The 12,807-nt window shown below is 39.7% G+C and overlaps 1 protein-coding gene across 5 annotated transcripts in view; it reads right to left on the minus strand.

Annotated features, from left to right (window-relative positions):
- Positions 1-221: 221 nt before the first annotated feature.
- Positions 222-12,807, minus strand: part of ksr2 (kinase suppressor of ras 2) — a 163,030-nt gene continuing 150,444 nt past the window's right edge. For 4 of the 5 annotated variants that reach the window (XM_061730541.1, XM_061730540.1, XM_061730538.1 and 1 more), the window contains 2 exons: positions 12,494-12,623; positions 6,746-10,611 (listed from right to left, as the gene is read on the minus strand). In XM_061730541.1, the coding sequence (XP_061586525.1) occupies positions 10,465-10,611; positions 12,494-12,623 (277 nt within the window). In that variant the 3' untranslated portion in view covers positions 6,746-10,464. Of the gene's footprint in view, positions 339-6,745; positions 10,612-12,493; positions 12,624-12,807 lie in introns of those variants that run through there. The other variant, XM_061730539.1, reaches the window with a different exon arrangement.

Genomic DNA, 12,807 nt, shown 5'->3' on the forward strand with positions numbered 1-12,807 from the left:
TGATATTTCTCAACAGAAAACAACGTTTTTGGGAAGGGCTTCAGGCATAGAGTGGAGAAAGGCCTCTCTGTTTGAATATCTGTGGTTTTGTTTGGTCACCCACGGGGGCAAAGCGGGCCGATACTGACCGCTAAAGGGTCCGATCAAGCATGTGGAGGAACATGTATGTCTCAGAGCTGCAGCGAGAAGGAGGAGCAGGAAAGGTGTGGGGTGTGGAAGTAAGCTGGGGCAAGACGGGGCGGGTGGCGGGGCGGGCAGGTGGGCGGTGGAGCAGATGTGATCAGAGCAGAGGCGAGCTTCACACAAGGACACAGTCTCAGCGACGCCTCCGTTACAGCCTGGAGCAGGAAGGGGGAGGAGGGAAAACAGAAACAACATTAAAATGGACGTCATCTTAACACCCAAATCTGCAGGATGCCACATTCTGCATTTCAGGTCCACGAAGACCACTTTGGATTTTGCACACAAAAAGTTAAAACACATTCCAAAACTGAGTTTTAAACTGAGATTTCCAGAATAAAGACAAACAGTAAACACAATATCTGCATCGGTGAAATTAAATCCATTAATGTGCTCTGTATTGTTAAAAATGTGGCGTAGATTCAAATAAGTGTATGTCTGTCTGAAGAGAGTTTAATACTTAGGATGGAAAGTAGGGTTGCCACCCGTCCCGTAAAATACGGAATTGTCCTTTATTTGAGAAAAAAATGTTGCGTCCCGTATTGAACTAATACGGGACGCGATTTGTACCGTATTTTCATAAACTTTTACACCATATTCTAGTTAAATTATTGAAATAAATTAACCTTTACACCATATTCTAGTTGAATTATTGAAATAAGTAACTTTTACACCATATTCTGGTTGAATTATTGAAATAAATTAACCTTTAGAACATATTCTAGTTGAATTATTGAAATAAATTAACCTTTACACCATATTCTAGTTGAATTATTGAAATAAATTAACTTTTACACCATATTCTAGTTGAATTATTGAAATAAATTAACTTTTACACCATATTCTTCACCTGTAGGCTATATTACACATCCTGGCTGATGTGGACATACAGAGCATAGGAGGATATTTCAGTTGCTAGTATGGCTGTCTGTCTGTACAGTCATGCAAGTTCAATGCTATTAAAGCACTTTAAACTTTAAATCAAAGCATTTTGTTTTTTCATATAAAATAAACACATTTTTATTCAGTTTAGAAGTTTCGGGGATTTTTTTTGGCTCCTGCGCTGCTGAAATCAGGGCGTCCCTTATTTCTATTTCTGAAAGGTGGCAACCCTAATGGAAAGTGATTCTGTTTAAGACCTTGAACACTTTTACTTACATTGTTTTGATCAAGTCCCATCTAATCTTAATTTCCTACTTATTGTACCAACTCATGAGGGGGGGGGGGTTGGAGGTCAGAACACTTGTGAGTTGGCTGCAACCGAGGGGCGGCATCTAGTTTGTATCATTGTCGGTAGTAGGGGAGATTGCGCTTCATCGGACGTATGGATAATAAGAATGTTTGTTAGGTTCGCATGAGCTAAGCAAGACCAAAAGAGCTTCCTTGTGGTAACTGAGGGAGGGTGGGCATGTTCCAACTAACTGTCAGGGTTGTTTGCTCCAACAATTTGTCACTTCTTTTGTTCAATGGCAGGTGAGCAGTGATGTCCTGACAAAATGGTGTCAATTAAAGCTGAGAAATTGGGCAAAAGAAAGCTTGCAAGGGTCATATTTTCTTTGGAAACACGGAAGAGAGGGAGGAGCCAGCTCTGCATGTCTTATTGATGTTTTATTTAAAATAACAGCGGACGTGACGTCCCTCAGAAATCCCTTATCCCGTCTTTAACAGTCAAATTTAAAATAAAAAATGTAAATACTATTGTCATGAGAAAAGATTATTACACTTCTTTACTTTTAACAGGGTTTGTCTCCTGCCAGCCTTTAGATAAAATGTAAATTAAAAACATTTCTGCACTGGCTGTAAATGTCAGAATCTAAATCCATTCCCAGTTTGAGTTGTGGACACATGTACTTGTGCTTGATAACTGTGAAACAGTGCAGGGTAAGTTTGGTGTTTTTCATTTATTGTTTTGTCGTCCTTGGCATGGTATATTAACAACCTGACCATAAATATAAAACAAGTGACAATAGAAAGTAGAAACATGGTGGATGTTTGCATATACATGTCTTCTTCTACAGTCTGATGTGATTTATGATCAGATTTTAAAAAGCAAATAACTTGCTCTTTGCATTGTTGCACAAACCTGCAGGGACTATGCAGACCCAACCAAAATGGCTTAGTGGACTTTATCACAATAAAAATAGAAAGACTATAAAAACAAATAATTAGGAAAAGTCACACTTTCAAACATTTAAAATGTTTTCAAATTCCACACTAATGAAAACTGCTGTGTCTTGGTAAATCCAAGTGGCACTATTGTTGCACGTTAGCCGCCAGATGGGCCAGCGCAGGGCCCGCTGGAGGGGAAGACCGGGTCACATCCTCCATCCTCTTGCATTATATAAGATTTATTTTTGGGACCTACAGTTCCAACCAGTGTGATCTGCCAAGTGCTTGTAGGGTAGTCAACCCCTCTCAGCCTCTCCAGCATGACGGGAAATCACCCTCAGGTTGACGGCCAAAATCTCCTTCCCCAAATCTGGTTGTTCTCAGTCAGTAAGACATTTCCACCTGATTTGACAAGACGAATATTTCTGGCATTGGCGTTAAACGTATTTGCCCGCTGAATGGGGCCAACAGCTGTGTGGGATTTATTGTGATGAGCATGCAGGTGCTGTCAGTGTGTTTCGTGGCTCCAAGGCTTAACAAGCGTCTCCCAACTGGCACGACTTTGGGCTCAGTAAAGCTGAACCTTTTAGTACATCCCCTTTATAGCACCCTTCTGCTCCCTCTCCCTGTCTGTCTGCCTTCCAAACCTCTGCTCTAATGAAATACATCTCCCGCATAATAAGCCATGTGGGCGTCTTTAAACGAATAAAGAGAACGCCACAGTTTCTTGGACGCTATGTGGCAGAGCTAATCTGTGTCTCTAAATTTACTGTTTTGAAAAATGTGTACTGTGTTCTTGTAGACCTAAGTCATGTTTGTGAAGGTGAACACAGAGTTGTCGTCATGTGTCCCACTGTTTTAATAAAATGCCATCAAGTTGAAAATGTGGAGCCACACCCCCTTCTGATGAAAAACAGAGCTGCTGGTTAGATCACATTTGGAGATGTATTTTATCCTTTCCTCCATTTCTTTTCCTTTGTTTCAATGATATAAATACAAACTGCACCAATTCAGCTGAGGCGGAGCATCACAAATACTCAACACCAGACTCCTGCCTGTGATAATGTTTAGGCAATAAAACATAATGGTGGAGGTTCTGGAGAAATTATGATTATGAGATTATGACAAACCTTTTATGTGGTCATCTAATTATTGAGGGAAATTACATTTATTACATACTGACTATCTGCGAGGTTTCCTCTTATCTTTGGAAAGGTGCCTGAGAATCAAACATATCTTCTCATTCATATTCCTGGATACATTTTATTGAAGTATGCAAACCTCGTCATTCAGTGGTAAAGTTTTCACTCAATAACTGCTAGTGAACAAACAGCAGTTTAACAGCGGGGCTAAGCAGGGCTTCCCTGCTTAGGCTACTGCCCCCATGACCCAACCAGGGATAACTGGGAAAAGACGGACGGATATAAAAATGTGCTTTGTCCATGATACACTTCGACAAATGGGTTGTGCAGCTCAGACTTTAAAGGGATTGTGACATGAAAAACACATTTTTCTTGATTTTTTGTGTTTTGTTGGGTGTCTTGACATCAATTACACCCAAAAAACAACAAACTTTTAACATTCAGTGTATTGTGTGCTTTCTGGGATTTTCCGCATAACTGTGCAAAAACGGCGCATGTGATTTGGTGGCGGGCCGTTACGTATAGACCCGCTAAATCACCGCCCCCTCCACCCAGCTCCCTGCCTCCTCTCCTCTCCAGCGCACCATAAAGGCGGATTTATCGTTCCGCGTTACACCGACGTAGAGCCTACGGCGTAGGGTTACGCGGCGACGCGCACCGTGCGCTGAACCCTACGGCATAGGCTCTGCGTCGATTTAACGCGGAACCATAAATCAGGCTTAACACGGAGCTGTTTAGAGCCTCTTTTGTTCTAATCACCGGAGGAAAACTGCTAAAAAGACCCGCGGCCACTGACTGGACTTAAGATAAGGGGACAGTGCTGCTTGCATGCCTTTATTTTTATGATTGTTTGCTGTGGTTCGCCCTGCTGCTTTTCCGTGCATGCTTCGCCTGTCGCTCCCGGCTTAACTCTCCGACGCCGCTGTTAGAAGTCCGGTTCCGTGTGCGCACGGACTTCATCCCCGGGCTGTAGTCGCCCTGTCTGGGCTGTGTGTGTGGGTGTTTGTGGTATGGTGTGCGCGCGTGTGTGTGGAGACGCCGGCAGAAGTTTGTAGCAGTTGGTTGGAGGAGGAGGAGGTTGGGAGGAGGAGCGGGGCAATGATTGACAAGAAAGGGGGAAAAGGACGCGTTTTTCACGGCGCAAAAAAACACCGTCATAAAAAGCCAGGAATGGAGTACTGGAGTGAAGTTTTTCTTGTTACACTCTTTTAGACACATTTGAGGGATGTTGGTCAAGACTTTTAATAGTGTTAAAAGCATTTTAAAAATGATGTCACAATACCTTTAATAGATACATCCAAATTATGTCCGATTGGTCTTGCGGGAGGGTAGAGGTCGACTGGAGCACATTAGCAGTTCAGGTTTTTGCAACTTGCAGAAGTAATAATGGATCATATTCTTTAACAAATAAATGAGATAAAACATACTATTTTGTCTTTTCTGTTTAATTAATGTAACACAAAGTACTCTTCTGCTGTTTTAGACCGCATAGTTCATAGTTCGGGGGTCATGTTCCGGGTCTCTGGAAAGCGCCTAGAGACAACTTCTGTTGTAATAGACGCTATATAAATAAAATTGAATTGAATTGAATTGAATTGAATTGAATAGTTGTGGACGGACCCAATTTTTATAACTCGGTCTAACAATTGGTTTCATTTAGTCATCCCTCATTTTCCCTGATATAATGTCTTTCTTGAGTCTTTTATTATGGTCTGTCATCGACGTGTCCTCTGTGTCTCTGCTCCAGGGGACGTGCAGGATGGGATTCCAAAGATGCTTCAGCTGTTTTGTTGTTGTTTATATAGACAGGAGACAGACGGACACCCCACCCTACAGAAAATTGCTACTTGTCTTAGTCCTAAAAAATGTTGAAACTGATATTTTAAACAAGTTTTGTTGTTTCGGTTTTTTCTTATCTTCTTACTCTTTTCTCCTTGAGGGGAGCCATTTTCATAAAACGTGTTATCATGATTTCATTTAACTTGCAATCATTATACATCTCAAGCTTTTAGTGACGCATCCAAGCCGCCAGGCTCTCCTGTTTCCTGTTGAGACACACATTTGCTGTTGCTTCAGTTAACTTGGATTTTAATTAAGCAGACAAATGTACCATCTACCTTAACTTAGGCAAGCCGATCAACAATTTAAGAACATTAAGCATCTTCTAAATTCCTATTGTTTTTATTTTTGTTCTTCATGTCTTTCTGTACTGTAAAAAGAAATGCACTGAACCGTATCAGGTTCTAACACTTCTACGAATGTTCACAGAAACCAAATAATCACGCTCTGTTGGGTTTCAGCCTGCCTCAGATTGGTGATGTGGACTTCTTTACGCTTCAGCAGCTAAACTTCAGAGATGGTGGTAGACAGAGCGACTGGTTTGGGCAGACAGGTAAAAGCTCTGTTTTTCTTCTTCTCTAGCCTTCCATTTTTTTTGCTCCTGGCCCTCATTAACTCAACTTCTGTGGAAGAGTCACAGGTCGGACACTGAGGGATACAGACACAGTCAACACACCGTACAAGTATGTGGACGACGATCAGCATGCAAGCTTGGTTGCCGGTGAGCTGATGTTAAATGCATCAAAATTTAATTGTGAACACAGTCAATATCCTTGGGATCACCACGGTTTTCTGGGACATGATCTGACTGACCTTCCTCCTAAGTTATACAAATAAACTATTAAACACAGAGTTGATTGACTGGGTAATATGACATAAACGTATCAGAATAAAGCTTGTTGCCTAGGTGCATGTGTTTGGTGTTATCATTGGCCTGCACTGGGGTTGTGCCCAGATCTGAGAAATGCAACCTGCTCAGCGTTCAGGTGTTTACTGAAAGTGATAAAGGATAATATTTCAGTCAAGAATTTGACATTCCTGCAATTATGTTTCGGCTTTTCATTTTCTGTGCGTATTTCTGTGCAGGGAGTGCTGCTTTTCCTAACAAATATGGGCAGTTTAATAAGAAAAAACTATTATTCTCTTTGATCTTTCCATGTTTAAAGCTGAACACGTCTCCTGTGCTCTCTTACGATTCTTAAATGTTTGTAACATGACATATTGTGACTATGACCAAAGAAAAAAGGTATGCTGGGTTAGTAATCATGTAGAACTCATTACCCTACCTTTAACAAGTTCCCCATTTCTGACACTAAAGCAGTCAGTCGTTAAGGACCAACTTACTTTCAACTGGAAATTTAAAAAACTTTAACCAAAGTAAAATATGGACGAAGGTTGACTTGGATAGAAGATGACATAAAAGAAACAGAAAACATTCAAAATGAAAACATATTTTTTTTATTGTCATACACTTTGTAAAGGATGAGTGCAAATAAAAGAGCTCATGATCAGAATCTACTCATCACTAAGCCGTGGACCATAAGGCATCATTAAATACAAGCTTTTTGGACCTAAAATCTACAATACAAGGACAGAATCAAGGAAAAGAAACAACACAGTATCAATGCAATTAGAAGGGAAATGGAGGAAAATAAATCTAAATCAACAAAGGCAAAACAAGATTCAACAAAAACACAACATAATTTGTACATTCCAAAAAAAAGTTTAAAAAAAGGAGAAAATATCACAAGGAATATTAATAGTGACGATAAAACATATTCTACAATCTGTTATGTACACTTGGCACTAATGTACTACCTTTGAATATTGTCCATTCAGCTTATTGTCAACTCTAGGATGTGCACAGGTTGTATGTACTTTTATTTAAATGCTATTCTAATCTTTTCATACAGTACAGATCAAAAGTTTCGACATACTTCCCCATTTGTTTGAATGAGAAGGTGTGTCCAGGTCTGTACTGTATATCTATAAATATACTGAAACAATCATAACTAAAACAAAGCTGCTGAAAAGTTAAAAGTTTTGCAGAGCCTCACGTACAAGTTGAGATCAAATTACTCAATAAACGACGGGCCATCAGAAAAAAGTTTACATACGTTATACATGTACGTATGTATGTATATATATATATATATATATATATATATATATATATATATATATATATATATACACACACACATACACACACACATGTACGATGAATCTATCTTTTTAAATTAAAATCAATCTTTGATAGTCCTTCTCATGCACTTGAAAGTTGTAAACAGTACAAATATAAATGATCCACTTACATTATTTGTGTCCCAGCAATTCCAAAATTGACAGACTTAGAAAATAAAATAAAATAAAAACAGCAGCACATTTTTTGTATGCATTTTCAAGCAGTGGCAGATGTGTATAGAATGAGGTGGAAAATGGTCATTTCACATGATTGGATTGTCTCAATCTATCTGATGTGTCAAGAGAGAATAAAAGCAGTTTACAGCTCAAATGATACCACAACGTCACTGTATAACGATACGACGGACTGTTCTATCTAAGAAAAACACAAAAAACATTTAAAATATACTTTCAAAAGACACAAGAAGTAGAAAAATGGCCTGGGTTGGGCTTTGGCATCCTGATATGTCTTTTCTGATATGTTTATGGATCAATTCAGCCAGATTTAAGTTAATTTACCACATTCGTTGGCTGTGAAGTCAGAAATTTAGACAAAAAGAGATATACAGTAGTGGCACGCTCACGTGTTGTAGTCAAAAACAACTTTGTCAGTAGATGAAAACAAAAGCCTGAGATGTCTTCATCTGAAACCAGTTTCTACACCTACATAGGATTTTTTTTTAATTTTATTTTAACAGTTTTCAGACTATAAACTTTAGAGTCGGAGGACTTTAATCAGCACTATAATAATATAGACAGAGTAAGAAGGGAAAAAAATCCTAACCAACTTTCTTTTCACATTTTACATTATGTTTGCTGCTGATTTCTGTAAAGATGGATGTGATAAACGTCCATGAAAAGTTCTATTTATTACCGATTAAACTTGTTAGCAGGGCTGCGTAGGCAGGATGTAACACTGTGTTACTGACATTAATTGTCCAGCTTCGTTCGCTTTTCAGAAGATTAGCATTTTAGCTGAATTAAAAAGATTTTCATTGTACATTAATTTACAGCAAAAGATTTCGATAAAAGCCTCCCGTCACGTCAGTGGAGCTGCGTAGTTAACTGTGGCTCCACTTTGCGTCTCAGCACTTCACACCCCCTCCAACGACAGGCATTTCTCATGTTCAAACTTTTCTTTTCTCCGCTCACGGTGATGAAAAAGAGTATATCTTCATCTTTTCTCACAAACTACATTCAAAACATATGACTGTAAATTTTATTATCTCCTTTAGGACAAAGAAGTCGATCAATTTGGCATAAAAGTAAGTCAAATCTTTTTTTTTAAACTATCAATATTCAATATGAGGCCCATTACTTTTTTTGTTTTTTTTTTCATTTTTTGTGACTACAACACAGCTTTTAAGTAGCGCTGACACAAACAGGTTAGACAAACCTTAAAGGGGGTTCTGGAGTTAAAACAACCACATGGCCATCGTTAGATGAAAATGAGCGTAAACTTTTGTTGGGCATCAAAACTACATGAATCTTACTTAATACTTAATAATTTTTTTCTTCATCTTGAGCCTCTAAATCGCTTTTGCCATGACGTCCGATATGGCTCTGTAGCCAGTTTGATCAGTGTTGAGGTGTCACATGGCGCCGTTAGCGATACGCAGGTGACGCAGGACGCTACTGGGACAGGGGTCCAGAGCTACACTGTTTTTGCTGATAGCAGGTAGTAAATATTTACTTTACTTAAATGCATTTTTAACATGAAAGAAAGCCTTTTGTGCTGGTTTTAGTGGAATGACATGTGATTCTCCTCAAGAGCTTAACATGTGACTGCGGTTGACTGCCGCTAAGTGCTAATGTTAACGTATCGAATACTCCGTTCTCGCTCAAAACCGCTCTGGTTCACGTGTTTTTAGTCTTCAACTAAAGTTTAAACTCCAAACCACGCAATAATAGACTGAGGGCTGTTCCCTTAAATGTTTGTTTAGATATTTGACTCCTCTGATAACGCATCCAGGCATCATTGAGGTGCATACACAGGTTGAATCACTGTGTAAACATTGTGATCAGGGTCCAACCGTGTTCTCATGTTGATGGAGTTAAATGACTTTCCTGTCGGACTGCTAGTTACAAGCTGTAGAGTAATTAATCCATCTGATGCAACACACAGCTGAGACTAGCGGTGCAGCGTGATGCAGCTCTGGGGGGAAAGGGCTCAGTGATAGCATGTCTGAAAGGTAAAGTTCTGCAACAGGTGAGATACATTTCAAGTGTCAGCGAATTCACAGCACAGCGTCAAGTGAGGGAGTCCTGGTCTGACCGCTCCGAGGACGTAGACGTTAAAACATCTACCACATGTTCTCCGGTGATCACAAGCTGATCAGAGAACTGGGCCAACGCACCGACACGCGAGCAGGGGCGTCGGCGTCTTCACATTCAAGTGGTACGGTGAGAATAAAGGACTTAAAACACATAACCTGGACATCCACGCATGAGAGGTCATGAGGTGGCACAACCGCTGGCAGACAACAGGAATGGGCAAGACAATATGAAAACATACAAAAACATCCAGTATGCGATGTACAACAGTTACATTCATCCAAAACCAAACTGAACAACAACGAACAAAAGAGTAAGACATGGAAAAGAAAGTCTACATTTGTTCTCAAACACGTATTTTTTTCCAGGATGACATGATCTGTTGAAGATTACAAGCAATATACAGGCAAGAAACAAACCAAATAGAATGAGGGGAACAATTTGTTTGTAGAAGACAAAAGAAAAAGCAAAAAGATCCAGTACGGCTGAAATAAAAAAAAGGAACCAAAACAAAGAAGAGAAACAAAAACAAGCGTGCATCTCGATTGCTTTACGTAAGCGACAGTCGCGTCATCTGTGCACACACGAGCCGACATTCCATGGAGATAAAGAGCACGGGCAGTTTTTAATCACTGGGCTGGCGTTTGGATTCAGTGCATTCTTTATGGAGGTGGGTTATTTATGTGGCGTTACGGCGGCTGCTATTTATAGTTGCTGATTGTTTTATGTCCCTAACTCATTTGACATACTCAGCTGACTTCCAGAAGTGCCCTGGGTGGGAAAGACGGCGATTCCTTTTTGGCAACTTTTCCAGTAAATCTACCAGTTTGGAGAAGCTGGGCCGATCTTCCTGCTTGTAAGCCCAACACGAGAGCAGAATGTCCTGGAAGACACACAAGCAAACAAACAAACAAACAAACAAATCTAATTGTTAAATGGCTGGTTTTATAACACCTTACTGAAAAATAGTCATCTTGTGGAAGTAGAAGCGCCTTTATTTACTCTCTATAACTTGATCTAGATCAGGGGTCGGCAACCCGCGGCTCTAGAGCGACATGCGGCTCTTGAGCTTTTGTCCTTTTTTCTTTTTTCCTTTTTTTCTTCCTTTTTTTTCCCTTTTTCTTGACATTTCGACTTTTTTCTCAAGATTGTACTTCAACATTAATTTCGACATTTCGACTTTTTTCTCGAAATTCGGACTTTTTTCTCAACATTTTGACTTTTTTCTCGACATTTCGACTTTTTTCTCAACATTTCAAGTTTTTTCTCGACATTTCAACTTTTTTCTCAAGATTGTACTTCAACATTAATCTTGACATTTCGACTTTTTTCTCCACATTCCGACTTTTTTCTCAACATTTCGACTTTGTTCTCGATGTGCATATTGAAAAAAAAAATCTTCCCCCAGTTCTAACTAATATAGATACATGCAGCATGTGTTGTCTTCTTTCTAAGGCGTATACAAGACTTTTAATTTTTGCAGCTCCAGACACATTTGTTTTTTGTGTTTTTGATCCAACATGGCTCTTTCAACATTTTGGGTTGCCGACCCCTGATCTAGATGTTCTTTCTTAAATGTTTAGTCAAAAAACTAAGGTTTTTACACTAAGATTGGCAGAAACTGGACAGCAGTTGACAAACAAAACCAAAGACAACAACAAGTTACACAAAACATATTGATGCCAAAAGATTCAGCAAATTGGGAAATGTAATTTCAGGGTGGGAGTTCAGAGCCTTGGTGATCGACCAGCACAAAATATCAAAAGGAATCGCAATTGCATACAAACATCAGTTTATAAATCAAAGGTATGTTAAGATGTAGAGTGACGTTTAGCAGTAGAAGTAAAAGGTAACGACGCATCAAAAACTGTTGCTTTCATTTGCATTTGCTTGTCGGGCAAATAATGTAATTTTCTTTTTAAATTACCTGACATGTTTCCGCGATCCTTTCGCCTTCATCAGAGTGTTTCTTTCAATATCAGCTGATAAATGTGACACTGATGAAGGCGAAAGGATCGCCAAAACATGTCAGGTAATTAAAAAAAAAAAAATGATTTGCCTGACAAAAATAAGTAGCAAATGAAATTGTAATCCATAGACAAAATTAAGTTTATAAAATCAGAAACTGTTGTATTTGATGTTATGAAGAGCGAAATGTGGAGTTTCTCCCTCCCAATGATGGTGCACCGTAGACTCACATGGAGACAACTAAGGAAGGGTTTGGGGACGAGGGGTTGGCCTTCACCGACGGGGTCCGGCTGAGCCAACATGGGTCCGGCCTCCCTCGTACGTCGCGGGCCTCGGTTACTGACCCCCGGTTAGGTCCTGCTATTTTACAAATTACCACCTCCGTTGAATCAGCTATAACTTTGTCTTAGTTTTAATTCAATTATTATCTTTCATTAAACTCTTGTCCGCAAATGTATCTTACACCATCTTTTTCATCAGCAGGGTCAATGAATTCCATTCATGGGAAATTAATTAATGATCTCGTTTTGATTAATCCCCTTTAATTTTTCTTTTACTTAAAATTTCCCCGATGAGCATTAATCAAAAACTTCCCACGTTCCTCAGTGTCCTTTTAAAGTCTTCACTGGGAACACTCTGGTGTTTCCAGTCGTTATCATGCAGAGCGGCTGTTTTTTAATCTCATAGAAAGTGTGACGGAAAAACGAGTTAAGAACTTAATTAACGCCTAAACGTGAAAATTATCTAGGAATCAATTTAGACGGAAAGTGTGACGAATTCAAACGCAGAGCCCTTACCAGTATTTCCTTCCCCATGCCGGTGTGGGCGAGGTTGGGCTTCATCCCGCTGCCGATCTGCCAGATGATCACCTCTGCTGGCTGACTCTTGTAAGGCCACTCACGTGCGTGCAGCTCGAACCAGATGGTGCTGTGAAGACGGAGAGACGGAGGAGCGGAGAGGGTCAGAGCCTCAGAAGGTTCGCTCTCCGCTGTCTCTTAAAGACACCTGATAATTTTCAGAGCTGCTTGTGATCAGAGTCAGAGTCAGAGTCATTTTTATTGTCCCTCTAGGGGAAATTCTTTTAGCAGTCTGTGAAAACAATCCTCATACA

This window comes from Cololabis saira, chromosome 9 (assembly GCF_033807715.1).
Source record: "Cololabis saira isolate AMF1-May2022 chromosome 9, fColSai1.1, whole genome shotgun sequence".
In the NCBI taxonomy this organism is placed as follows: Eukaryota; Metazoa; Chordata; class Actinopteri; order Beloniformes; family Belonidae; genus Cololabis; species Cololabis saira.